Consider the following 14,467-nt stretch of genomic DNA (forward strand, 5'->3'; position numbering starts at 1 on the left):
ACCTGCTATTACTGTTCACACAAGAACAACAGCAAAGATAGCGGTAATAATCGCAAGATTGTCACACTTTTCTTCCTTTTCTTCTTTTAAACGAGGCTCTAAATCTGAAACTCCCCAAACTTTGTGCCCCGTAAAGATCGTAAATTATGACTGATGGAACTGTGACAGTTTTTTAATGTTTTTAAATGGCTGAAATAAAGCTAAGAAGATAAAACAGATGCTTTTTTGTTAATCTGCAAAACAGAAACCAGTCATCTTATTAACAAACCATTTATTTTAATCAGCCTGCTGATATTACTGTCAGCCCTAATTCTATGTCAAACATGATCATCGTCACATGGTATTACCAAAAAAAGGTAACCATACTCTATCTTTAAAACACGATGGGTAATGTGTCAAGTGTCATTTTATGTGGGAAGATTATGCAAATTTTCCCAATTGACCAAAGCATTGTACTGACACATTCCATCCAGGGTCAGCACTGGGTTATTTGGAATGACTGTACTTGTGCTTATTCGTGTTATTTTAAGCATTCTGGTAAATGTGGGTAATCGTTTACTTAACACTGCAGTGCTTTATCTTGTGCTGAAATGGAAAGCCTTTGAGGAATCTGATCCTTTATTCAAACCCATTGCGTGTGCTTACAAACAAACACTGCAATGATTAAGAGACAAATTTAATAAATTGGACTTCAATTGGATTTTCTAGGATGATCATATATGATATGAAGCTACAAGTTAATTATTGGAAAGTGAGGAGTAGCTTAAGTTTTAAATCTCTGTAATATGATTTACTATATGCAGCAAAAGACGTGAGTGCAGAAAATAGGAAGTTAATTAACTGCGTGTCACTTGGTGTTTGTTTTACAAAATTCATGTTTTGTCTTTATTATTGCCGTATTGTTAGCTTTCAAGAGTTAACAAATCTTTAAAGGTCTCATCTGGTGCAGTTTATTTTCAGTTCTAAAAGATTATCTGTGAAAAAATATCAATTAAAAGAGACGCTTAACTCACCAGCGTCTTCTGGTGTGTTTTTGTTTATTTTTCTTAAACTGACGTTCTATAATCTGGGTAGCTAATTTTTAAAACATAATTAACAACTAACAACAAACATAACTTTAATATCTTTGTGTTACTATGTTTTTGTTCTGTTAACAGCAGCAGCTGTTGTGTGCTAATCAATTTATATTAAGATAATGAAAACCTTTTACATTAAAGTCTATTGAGAAACAAATTTCTGTTGTTATCATTTTAGCTTTTCTACCTGCTGAATTAGAAAAAGTTGGAAAACTAGTTTTACATGGTTTATTACTAGTACCAGTAGAAAAAACTAATAATCATTTAAAAAAAATCATTTTTCTAACAGCAGTCTTTAAACAATGACCACATCAATCACCATCATCATCAAGAAAATGATGTGTCACTCCTACATCTACATAGTGTAACCTCACACCAAACATTTGGGTTCGGCCTCCTGGCTGGCTGGGACCTCTGTCTCTGCCTGTACGGTTTCCCTCTGCATGCTACAGTTTCCTCTCACTGTCCACACGCAAGACATGCAAGTTAGCTTTACAACTTTTAGGTGTGACTAGGGGTGTGAATGGTTGCCTGTCTCTATAGTATGTGTCAGGCCTTTGACTGAATGCTGACCTGCAGGGTGTGCCCTATTTCTTGTCCAGTGTCAGCAGGGATAGATCTCAATCCATGGATGGATGGATGCATTATAAATCCACATTAAATGCAGAAACATGTGTTTAACAAGAATACATCTAAATTCTCTGAAATGATCCACATTGTTAACACATGCCAGTCTACATATCACTATGAATGTTTGCAAATCCAAACACTGCCCTTGCTAAGATAATGGGTTGCATGGCTAATAAATTACAAAATATATAGAACACCCAATGCCTGCCAGTGAATCATATCAAAACTTACAGTGTTTTATGTAAAATTATCATAATTGAGGAAAGGACGTTTTTATGTCGTCATAAAACTGGAGATAAAACACCAAATCTTAAACTTTGTACTGCAGCCTATATTATTTTATAGCTCGCATAATAAGGCATGTTTTTTAGTTTATGGGGTAATATATTTTAAAGGAAACTTACCCTGTAAGTCCTTCATTTACAGACTATAACAAGATTTTGCATCGTGGGCCACATACAACCCACTTTGATCTTAAGTGGGCTGGACAAGTTTAATCCATGTAAAATAAGAAGAGAAGAGTAATTTCAATTGACTGTCTCAGTTTTTCTACATGATAAAGAAACACTATAGTAAATGAAAGACTCAGCACGACACTTTGGGCTTAAACTGTAAGAAATTCATGTGTAAAATTACAGAAAATTCTGATACCTCATTGTGAAGACTGCCCTGTAATCATAAAGTGGCAAGTTTCTGTTCATTCAAAGAAATTTTCCTATTCTTATTATTGTTTTAACTGTGTACACACTGTAAAGCAAACAGACGTTTCTATAGTACATTGTGAAAAATCAGGAACTTTTCTGTTATGTAATTGTTTATCTATTACTTTATTAATGTAGTATGAATGGCCATGGGTGAGGTCTTTATTAGCACAATAAGTTGCTTATGAAAATGCTGTTAATAGTCCAAAATTTATGTCCTCCTTCACATTTTCCACAGCTGTCCAGTGGGCCAGATTGGAGTCTTTTTTGGACCGATTCTGGCCCGAAGACCTTATGTTTGAACCTTCCATTCGACAACACTACATATGTTTATGTAGACTGTCCAGCCTTTTGATGATGAAGTTTAATAAAATAATATTTTATCAGAAATTAGTTTAAACACCAAAAAGCCTGTTTTTATTGCTTATATGACTCTGTGTATTTAGTGTATGTTGAGTTTGATTTGCTGATTGTAATCACAAGTAGTTAAAAGCAGTGATTACTGTTTCGGCGTTGGGTGGGGCAAACTCAGTCAAAATGAATCTTTTGCCAGAGATGAACAATTACAATGAGCATTTGTTTTTTTGCAATTTCACATTCTCTGGTGCTTTTATAAGGTGTCTATATTAATGCACAGAATTGATTAAGTTGGGTGCAGAAGTCTATTTAAGATGCCATCTGCTCGGAAGCAAGTGCAAGAGTAATTAGAACAAGTCTGCTGCTTAATAGAATTCAGGAAAAAAAAAGAAGGGTTCATCGTCAGCAGGATTCAGCTGAAATGCATGGTCTGATGAGTCAAACCCGATAATACTCAGCTAAATCACATATACAAAAGCAATGGTGGGAGAATGCCTGCAAACATTTGTGCATGTGAGCCAAAAATCAAATATACACAAATCTTCCAGGGATCTCTCAGCTGTTTGGCTCTGCAATCAGGCAATTTTAAATACACCAAATTATTTCCTTTACTGGCAACTTTTGCACACACAAAAAAGAAAAAAGAAAAAAAAAAGGTCATCTGTGGTGGCAGACGTATTGTTAAATTATGTGTAAAGCTGAGTTCAGCATAATAAAAAATCATTCAGCCTAGAGCGTAATGAAAATCAGTAAAGTTCAGTGATTTCCACGAGGACTTCATGTCAGACTATGCGCGTTTTATCCTCCCCAACAGTGATGAATGGTTGTATTTACTAACTCGCACAATCAAAGACAAAAGGTGCATGTGAAGATATCGAGATTTAAGAAATACTGGGGATTGATGTGAGGTAGCACTGATGGATTAAATGGGATCTCTGACAGCCTGAGAATGTCATTTGAATTTAACACTGGCCCGTGTATTTTCCAGATGGCTGCACCCAGTGGGTTCACGGTGTCACCCCGGGATCAAGCTACTCACTCAAACACTCATTGGCAGAGTCCCCAGTGGCCCTGGCCCAGGGTCTGTCCTGGTAAAAGGGGTGACATCTCTGGCAGTCGGCTCCCACTGTGTGATGTTGGCAGGCGCAGACCAGGTTACCATGTTCTCCCTCAATGCACTCGCTGGCATGGCCGTTACACTTACATCTGAGGGAAACATCGATAGATAGTTAGGTAAAGTCTGCATGTACAAGCTTTCTTTTCTCTCTGTCTTTCTGCATCTCTTTACTGACACAAATTTGGACACAGTTATGCACACAGTGAATGGATTTGAAGGCGGAAGGAAAGCGGGAAGGTAGTTCCACCGTAAGAAGTTGTCACTTTCTATTATCCTTCACCGATGAAAACGTGGTCTGGGGTGAGGCAGGGCTTTTATTCCCCTTCAGCAACTACACTTTTCATCTGTGTTAATATGCCACTAATAATACACTCACACTCACCCAGTGTATCAGAAACAGCAACAAGTGAGTGCAGGATCTCTAATATTGGTATCTGCGTTAGTACGTGCAAGAGCATTAACTCTCTGCTTGTTTTTTTAAATTTATAAATGAAATTTTGCGTCTTCAGTAATTTTAATAACTTCCGAAATTAAAAGTCAATATTTGTGAGCTAAACGTGATTGTTTAGTTCAGTTTTCATAAGACTGTTATCTGCTAATTTCCTTTCCCCCTGCCTGTGGATTATTTCCTCTGAAGCATGATGACAGCTATGCCTTCCTGTGTGCACTATTTCCTGGCAGTGTCACTGGGTTTGTCAAGTGGCTGTGACAGCGGTACAGGCACTTGTCGCTGAGTGGTAAGCTGTGTCAAATTTAGCCAGCTGTCCCAGAACCAGATGTATGCTTGCCTGAGGCTCACACCCATTCCTTTCCGTTATCTCTGAGGTGCCTCCGATCTACATATTAGACTGCTAGAAGTGAGGTGTGAATATGAGAGTGTTGATCTGAAATATACTGGCAGCATGTAATGTGTGCACTTTAAATATTCTCATAGATATTTAGACATCTGTCTCATCAGTGGGTTGTTTCCAACATTACTTTATTTCGCTATATTCAAAATATATTCGCTATATTCTGTCTTTACATTGACAAAGTTATACCCCGAAGCTTCCTTATATAACTTAAGCATACCCTGCTGACCACTGAGCAGCTCCGCTGGAACAACCGAGGTTAAGGACCTTTCTTTGATGAGACAGAGCAAAGTGCTGTATTCTCACTTTCCCAGTCCAGGGTCCAAGGTTTTAACTGGCGACCTTCTGGCCGTAAGCTTGTTTTTCTTACCTTTGAGCCACCACAGCTCTTTTTGCACTATTGATATATTGTAGAAAATCTGTAGGATTTTTTTATAGCATCTGGCTTGCTGACTTGACCTGTAGCGTGTGGTGTAAAAACACGTGTACTTAGGCAGAAAGCACCAGTATATGGCTAATGGCCATGTGGCTCTCTTACCCAGGTGCTGTGACATTGGTGGGTAATTTGTCATCCAGCTGAAAGACCCTAAGTGTTTATGACAGATGTCAGATCAACTTTGCGTTCTTTGTGAGGGCTTCATCTCAGCTGCTTAATCGTTCAGTTCTATCTGCACTGCCAAGGTGCAGCCTGGTCTTTGGTACCATGTCCCCTTTCATTAATATGAGTAATAAACCCAAGGATGTGGAAGGAGGATGGAGAATTATCTTGGTTTACTTTCATTTGATGGCAACTTGACAGGCAGAAAGCAGCACAACAGGTTCAGCAGCTTATCTTGCCATGGCCATACAGAGTCATGGTACAGTAAAAAGAAAGTTCTAAGGTTTTATGTATCAGGGCATAGTAAAAACCATCTTATTCTTAGTAAGTTTTTAGATTAGGTAAATTCAAGTTCAGATGAATAAGTACACTGTAAAATTATTTATTTAACAACATTTAAGAATGCAAAAGCAGTGTATGAAAAGCTAAGCACACCCTTACTGCTTTCATAGAAATTAAGAAGGTAAGCAGCAGCCAGTTGTTGCTGATCAAAGGCATTTGATGAAGCGATCATCAGCAAAAGCAGAAGTTTTGGCAGTTTGCTGGTCCAGAGCATTCAGGTGTGTGTTAACACAACGCTAAGGAGGAAAGACATCAGCTGTGATCTTATAGAAGCATTTGTTGTTGCCCATCAATCTAGGAAGCGTTAAAAGACCATTTCCAAACAATCTTAAGTGCACCATTTTTCAGTGAGAAAGATTTCTACAAGCACAAAACATTCAAGACACTAAGTTGCCAGTCTCCCCAGGAGCAGATGCCCCAACAAATTCACCTCAAGGTCGGACTGTGAAAAAGCTTATCTCAGACTCTACAAGCCTCAGTTAGCATGTTAAATGTTAAAGTTCGTGACAAGAAAAAGACTGAACAAGTATGGCTTGGTTGGAAAGAGTTGCCAGGAGAAAGCCTCCTCTCTCTAAAAGGAACAATACCGCATGGCTTAGGTTTGGAAAGTTGCATCTGTGAAAACCACAGGACCTCTGGAAGACTTCTCGTCTTGTCTGTCCCAAAAGTGAAGATCTTAGGCCATGATGGACAGCACCACATTTAATGAAAACATTCTTCCTGGTGGTGGAGGGGTGATGATTTGGGTTTGTTGTGTAGCCACACGACCTGGACACCTAGCATTCATTGAGTCACGACGAGCTCCTCTGTATACCAAAGTGTTCTAGAGTCAAATGTGAAATCTGACAACTAAAGCTTGGCCCGAATTGGATCATACAACATTAGTACTGACCATAACAGCAAATCTACAACAGAATTGCTGAAAAGGAAAAGAATCAAGGTGCAATCAAACTTCAACCCGATTAACTGCTATGGCAGCACCTAAAGGGAGCTGTGCATAAATGACTACCTACAAACCTTAATGAACTGAAACAACACTGTTAAGATGAGTGGACCACAGAAAAGGGTTACTGAATCATGGGATAGACCTAGTTTTTCAAACAGTGCTTCTGCATTTGGCCTAAATTTTGTTAAATGAATAGTGACACGGGATAATAAGTTAGGTGCACTTGTTCATCTGAGGTCGTATTTACTTCATTTAAAAACCTACTAAGAACAAAATGCATTTTATCATGTCCTAATACATAAAACCTTAAAACTGACCAACTTATGATATACTGGGTAAAATCTGTGCTTTGCATGCCCAGCCACCTACCCCTAACACCTCAGCCAGGGAATTAGTTTAATTTAAAACACATTTGGCCATTCGGTATTATATAACTCCCTTAAAATCAGATCCTAGTGAAGTCGAAAATTCTAAATTTTCAGGCAACACTAGTTCCCAACATTTATTATTTCAGAAAGTATCAAGCATGGTGACATTCCTTTGGCACCGCATTTTCTGGTGTCTCTTACCTGCCACCCACAGAGAAATCAGAGATGGCATAGAAGTACGAGCGCAGCACTTTAGCGTCCTTGAAAAACTCATCCCCAAAGGTGTTAAGCCTGTCCAAAGAGATGAGCAGGTCAGTGGCTGTCACCCATTCCTGGAAAAGAAAAAAAAGAGGAAATGATACGGGAAGAAGAAAAGATATACAGGGTTAGCCAAAAGGAAAAGAAGAAAAAAATGAATGTAAGAGAACCATCGTCGGGAAGTATGCTGGCTGCTGCCACTCTTGGTGACACAAGAAAGCAGACAAGAAGGTTGGCAAGAGAAAAAAATCACACTGGGCTTTAGTTGAAAGGGGTAAAAGAGACGAGATATATAAAACAGCAAATGTTGACAGCAAAGAAAAGAGAGGAAGTTGGAAAGAAGACATGGTCAAGAAAACTACAGCGTAACAGCAGAGGGAGCGCAGATATGATGGGGAGATAATGAGTATGGTGTTAGAAATTGAGTTAATGTCACAAAGAGGGCTGAAGAAAAAGGGGATTAATGGAGACTAAAGCTGAAATATAAAAAAAAAACATGAGAAAAGAGACAACATTGCAGCACTGCTTCAGTATAATGGATGGCACTTGGCAAAGCTCCCACCACTGATATGATTTAAGCTCTTCTGTTTGAGACTGCTGCAAAGGTACAGGCAGGATGAAGCAAGAGTGGGAAAAGAAGGTAAAGAGGGATAACACAAACAGTGGAAAAGCTAACGGGAAGTACAATAGTGGGTGCAAGATAAAAGTGAGGCCAGGTAAAGAGAGAACAAATGACGTTTTTTTTTTTTTTTCAACAGAACAACTTTAAAACAAATAGCTGGAGAGAAACTTTCTTTTTGTTTCTTGGCTAGTTTGGGACTCCGTGGGAGTCCTGAGGAAGCCTGTCATGCTTAATGTTTTGAAGCTTCTCCCCAGAGATGTCTTTGAAGTCTGGCAATGGGAGACGAGGAGATTGGAGCGGATGGGCCTCAGACTAAAAACATGTGTGAAGAGTTCATTCATTCATTTTTTTTTTTTTATTTCATGTACTACAGTGTGGATTTGCAGAGCTGTAGTCCATCAAGCACCTCTTACCACATAATACAGTACTCTGCCAATTTTAGACGATTGAACATAAAACTGTGTCATTTACATTTTACGTTATACTTACATGACTAAATTACGGAAAATGTTTACAGACATGTATGCTTTACTGTGGATGCATCATTCAAATTTTCTGTAGTGCTAGAGCAGGTTTAACATGTGATCGATATGTGCACCAACAACAGCTAAAGGTATGTTCATATTAACTGTAGGTTGCTTTTTAGTGTTAATTTGCAAATGCTGCCAACAACAGTTCTTTTTATTCTTTGAGTCTGTGTGGCATCGTGGTTTTGGAGAGACATAGTGAGTAGCATGACTTACTACTTTGACCATTTTTGGCTGATTCTGGCAACATGATAGCATCATAACCATGTATACTACAGTCACAAATCTTTACACATGTGTACCGATTATGCACAGAACATGGGTGTGGCTTGAGGTTTCCCATGGTATACCAAATGGCACATATACACATCGGTTGATCAGAAAAGTAGCCATGCTGGTGACTGACTGAATATGGAAAACAATGATATATTAGTATAGAAATAGCTTTTTCTTCACCTGTTTCGTAAATGGATGGCTCATTGTATATAACAATTTTTCAGTAGGTTGTTCTATAATGACTTTGGTGATCTGGCCAGCCCAGACTACTCTGAATTGCAAAACCCATTAAGAAAATGGATAGATGGATGGGTGTCCAGCCAAAGTTCAAAGTGAACAGGATGCTGACCAGGTTTTAAAACGAGTTTTGCATGTTCTGTATTAAAAGATCTGCAGACTGAAGAGTCTCTAAGAGTATAAAAAATGGCTCCAAAAACACTGGATTGGAATCAATGTAGAATCAATGCACATTGAGGAAATTTCTATTCCTCTGCCTCTTCATAGTTAGCTTGTAAAGAAACAGAGTTAGGTATTAGTCATGGTCCAGCGGAAGAAAATGGTTAATTGGGAGATAGCAAGAAATGGAAAAAAAGGTGACATGCCTGAACCCTCTAAGGCTCTCTTCACAGGTACCTTCTGTGATGTTTCGTAGCTTAAAATAGCCTGAGCAGCACTGCAGTAAAAGTTTAGAACTAAATTATCTTTAGAAGAGCTGCTTCTTGGGGGCTTTCTGGTGCTGTCAGCAGGTCCAGCATCCTCCTATTTCAAAGAAGACAATCTTGGGATTTAGACCACCTGCGTGGTTAGTGCCTGCAGATCCAAGAGACATACTGCTGTGGCATCAAGTGGTCACAGTCCCCATTTTGAAACATCTGGTGTGAATGCATTGCACATGCTCCTGATTGATTTAACCCTTGCAATAAATGGTCTCAGTATGACTACCAGACGTGGGTCAGCTGTGTCAGTAGACGCTATAAAGAGGACTATTTAGACTGGGGTCAGCAAAGTGCAACTTGTGGTAAAGAATGTAAAAACCTATAATTAACACTTCCTTTTTAAAGAAAAAATGTTTTTTTCTTTTCTTCTTATTAGAGCAACCAGCTGAAGGCTGCTCTAATTAGCAACTGACAACTCAGAGTCTCATCTGTCACCAGGCGAGGACAAACTCATTCGCCTCTCGACAGTTTGACCTGAAACGTCTCTTCGTGTCTCTATATCTTGTCTTCATATGTTCCTTTCCGCCAGTATTATCGTTCTAGTACACTTCAGATTTCCCATAGGGTTCTGTGCTTTTGCAACCTATTGAGGATATTTGGTAGTAAGAGTAACTAAAATGTGGCAGAACTGCGTGCATGCTATTGTTCTGAGGCTTGCTTTATCGATTTTTGCCCCTGCTTGACTCGGCTCTACAGGCTAATGTGCTTTGGGATGACGCTTTATGACCCTGATGCATTGAGAAAACAGATGCTCATTCTTCACTTTGCAGTACGCTACCTGAATATGACTATTTTCATCCATGGCTTCTGAGAGGAGCTGGGAGCACAGGGGATCAGATATGACAGAATATCACACATCCTCTGCAATATGCTTACAAAATGTCTTTGAATCTTCATCTTCTTCTACTTTGTCATCCATGCTACGCTTGTCTAGAATTGGCTTATCTCATGGGTGTGATGCCTTCATAATGTCCTCGCAATAAAAAAAAAAACCTCCCTGATGCACAGCTGACGAAAAAATGTAAAAAAGGCCACATACATAAATGAAAACAAGCAGTCGTCTGAAAGTCTGAAAGTCAGTTGTACAAAACTCTATTTATAGCATCTTGCATATTTTCTGTCACAAGGAAAAGATTTCTTTTTCTTGACACTCAAAATAGTTGAAGGCTTCCTGAATGAAAACTGATGCTGAGAGTTTTCAAGCATGCTATTGTTTGTTTAAGGCTGCGGGGATAGCAATGCTAATCCCCACAGCAGAAAGACAAACTGGGCATCTGCTGCTAATTTACCCACAAATAGGATATATGGTTTGTTGTTTTAATGCTTTAGGTCTGTTTTTGCCAAGTGGCAACCACTAGGCTGAAAAAAAACCCACAAACCTAAAAAAATGCCAAAAAATAGCACTTACTTGGATAGCTTCCTGAGGCTTAATTCAAAAGCAAGTGAATCCCCATAGACTCCCATGTTAAAACATACACGTTTACAATAAGAATGCATAAATTTAAAAAAAAGAAAGTAAAAAGAAAAAAGCTTTTGCCACTATGCTTAATTTTCCCCATTTTTGGATCAGAGCTGGGTTCAGCTGAGAATGAGCTACTCGTTCTGTGCTTGGCGTCACCCAAGCTAATTTGAGATATGCAAGTGAAATGTTAGTAATGCTGGTGCCTGTTCTAGCATTTTAATGCAATTATCTGTCAAACAATACAGCTTTCTATGGGGTTAACTGTACTAAAAGGCCATCCAAGAAGCTGTAATTAGGATTAATCAGTATCTTTGTGATGCTCCTACTCTACATAGTCCATAGATGCACTCTGTTTCTCAATCTTGCTAGCATTATCTGATAACTTAAATATGATTACATACGGAGTCCAAAAACAGAAAAAAAGAAAGACAAAAAACAGCATCCATAAAGGCAAAGTTGAGGCTTCACGATGACAGGTAACAAAACTGAATGGTGACGGCACAGGAAGTACTGCCATATTTTATATACAGCCTATTGTGGGGAAACACTTTTATGTGATCGAGACTTTCAGGGCTACTGGACCAGCCACTTTGTTAAATTAATAAGTAAATGATTAAAATGACTTAACAGTCATTTATACTGAAACACATGCCTTTACTACAGAGGGGCCAGGCTGGTATTTCAGTGATTTTAAATCCCAGCCTCCAACTCAACACACTCATAAATGATCAAATGCTTAAATTAATTCTTAGCATTTTAAAATTCTAACACACATTAAAAGCAAATACTCTTCCATTTATCATAGAGTACAAGACCATTATTATACGGAAGAGTAATTAGTAATGCTCGGTAGAACAGTGTTAATTGTGTAAGAAAAAAAAAAGCAGATATAGTTCCAAATATCACTTAGTCTACTGAAAGGAAGCGGTTTCTTAGGGTTAATTAGTAGTCAGCCCATAACTTATTATTTGTGCAAAGCACAGCAAAAGCTTAATTAACTTTGATTCTCACTCCCTTGGAATTTTAGTCCACAATGCTACAATGATGCTGACTTAGGATCTGGCGTGTGAGAGTGGCAAAGAGCCAGTCCTTTGCCTAAGACAATAAGCGTGTAATGATCAAATGGGCAGGTTCACAGACATGCATCCGACCACACATAGCAAAGTTGTTTTTTTCATTATTATTATTCCACACACAGCTTTAAAATGCATCTTTGCTTAGGGGCTTACAACCTTCACCCTCACCTCTAAAATCTCTCTGGTCTTTTCTTCCTTGTCTGTCTCTCCCTTTTTTCCTCCACTTGTCTTCCTCTCTCCCTTCTCCCGTCTTCTTTTCCCGTTTCCTTGAACTCTGAAGCCTCTGGCTGCAGGCAGTGACAGGAAAGGGAGCAGTGTCCCTCATTCCAAAGTTAATAACTTTTTAATTTAATTGCTTAAGTTCACTGTGCCCTCAATATGTATTTTTTCCCCTTTTACTCATTGGCATTCAATGCCGGAGCTCCAATTTGCCACACAGCTTTCTAGAGTGTGAGAGAGAGAGAGGCAGAGAGACAGCGAGACACTGAAGGAGAGGGGATGGACTGGTGGCAGGGGAGACAGACAAACCGTTTTAATGGATGACTGAACAAATTAAATTTGAATTCATACAGCAGCTTTCATCTTCTGCATGATTATTGAAAAAAAAAGAGCTTTACAAACTTGACAACAAGGCTCTCTTTGAAGTAAGCCGTTACTTTAGGAGGTGAGTGTTATTTATTTCAAATAAAAATCTAATCTAGCAGTGAAAACACAGTCCATTAGATCAATGGTGTAGCAAAAAATGCTGTGTGTTTATATGTGGCATGTACACGAGTAAGACAAAAACACCGGCACGTTTAAATGCCGTCTTTTTATTTCATTTTGCTTTGACCGCTCAAAATTGCAAGAGACACTTTCTAAAAGGAGCAGATGAGGCATGTGAAGTCTCTATATCAAGACCGCACACGCCTCAAAAACCGAGGCACAAGTAGCAATAGTGAAAAAGGATTAAGATGCTAATAAAACAGACAGGATGCAATTTCTGTTTTAAGCCTCATGAAAAATGCATAGCTCTGTACAGCCAATACGCAGAGGAAATGGCACACTGACATGGCGCATAGAAGAACAGGAATCATTTAATGCTCTGTTGACAATCTCCTTGTAAAGAGTTTGTTTTCAACCCCTGACACAAGTGCCCAGCTTTTATTAACCTTCCAGGCAAAAGTTTCCCGAGGTTATCTTTCCCCACTGTTATCTTTCACTGCAACATATGTTTAAGAGTTTTTTGGGGGAGGGGTTCCAAAGACAATTTCCAAGAAAAGAGATACATTATATTTACAATGTATCCCTTTTCTTGGAAACTGTCTTCAGTTGAGATGTCTACACGGTCCAGTGGTAAAAACAGTGTCAATAAGACGGACATTATATAGTAGAATATGGCCTATTTTGCACCTTCAGGGTATGCTTTTACTCCATTAGCTGGATCACTGCACATGTCTATAGAAATGCAATGTTGCTACAAACAATTCCGAAAATAACTGGGCAGTATTTGCTCGAGGCATTTACTCTGATTACATCAATGTTATGAAAAACACATTCTGTCTGAGCAATGGCATTAACAAAAGGGACTGAGGCTTGTTTTATAGATATGGTTTCACGCAGGCTAATCACTGATTACATTCGTGATTTAATTTTTTTTTTCTTCTACTTTGCCTGAAAAATGCGGTTAAGAGTTTGAATTTTTGGGGGCAAGGGGTAGAAAATAAAGCAAGGTGAAGCCAAGTGGCAAGCTTACTGGAATGTTTATTTTAGATGTATTGCATGCTCCATAAGATTATACTGTATTTTTGATTGAATAAAGTCTGTCCTGCATTTTTCTGTACAGCACCTTAATCCATCCTTCCATTTCCTTCTGCCTATCAGGGTTGCAGAGAGACTTTAGCCTATCCCAGCTGCCATGGGTGAGAAGACAAGTCGCCACTCTGTCCCAGACATACAGACAACCATTCACTCGCAAGTTAGCGTAACCCAACTCCATGCATATTTTTGGACTGTAAAAGCCAGAGTACCCAGAGAGAACCCATGCAATTGGATCTGAACCCAGGACTTTCTTTTTAAACATGCTTTCAGATGTTTGTAGTGCATAGACAAATTCAAAGTGCAAGCTTTTATCATTTGCCCCATTGAAACCCATTTTAATATACTTTTGAGTATTTTATTTTTTTCATTTTTTACTTATGTGGATATATATGTGTATAGTATTTATTTAAGTATTTAGTAAATTAGTTTAAATGTCTAGTAATAATTATCAAATGAAAAAATTATGTAAAGTTTATTTGGTTTTCCAAAAGAAACAGTTGTAACAACATAGTATCCCCATTCAAATTGTAATCAATTTAAGTGGTTATAACCTGATATTTAAATTTACATAATAAAGTCATAAAAATATAAAGGGCTATTTTTGAATCCCCATCTATCATCTCTATATGTCTATATGTGGTCAATACATACAATGGCAGTAAGAAACAGTTTTTAAATAGTTCAATATAGTATTAACATTACTTTCGCCTTCGGATCAATTCATTGACCTTGAAGGAGAGGTCA

The 14,467-nt window shown here is 38.4% G+C and overlaps 1 protein-coding gene across 1 annotated transcript in view; it reads right to left on the reverse strand.

Moving 5' to 3' along the window:
* The window catches only part of lamc3 (laminin, gamma 3), a 136,092-nt gene that overhangs the window by 100,241 nt on the left and 21,384 nt on the right, over positions 1 to 14,467 (reverse strand). The window contains exons 3-4 of the mRNA XM_031754575.2: positions 7,188 to 7,318; positions 3,804 to 3,970 (exon numbers count right to left, since the gene is read on the reverse strand). Coding sequence (XP_031610435.2) covers positions 3,804 to 3,970; positions 7,188 to 7,318 — 298 coding nt within the window. The remainder of the gene's footprint in view (positions 1 to 3,803; positions 3,971 to 7,187; positions 7,319 to 14,467) is intronic.

This window comes from Oreochromis aureus, linkage group 7, assembly GCF_013358895.1.
Source record: "Oreochromis aureus strain Israel breed Guangdong linkage group 7, ZZ_aureus, whole genome shotgun sequence".
In the NCBI taxonomy this organism is placed as follows: Eukaryota; Metazoa; Chordata; class Actinopteri; order Cichliformes; family Cichlidae; genus Oreochromis; species Oreochromis aureus.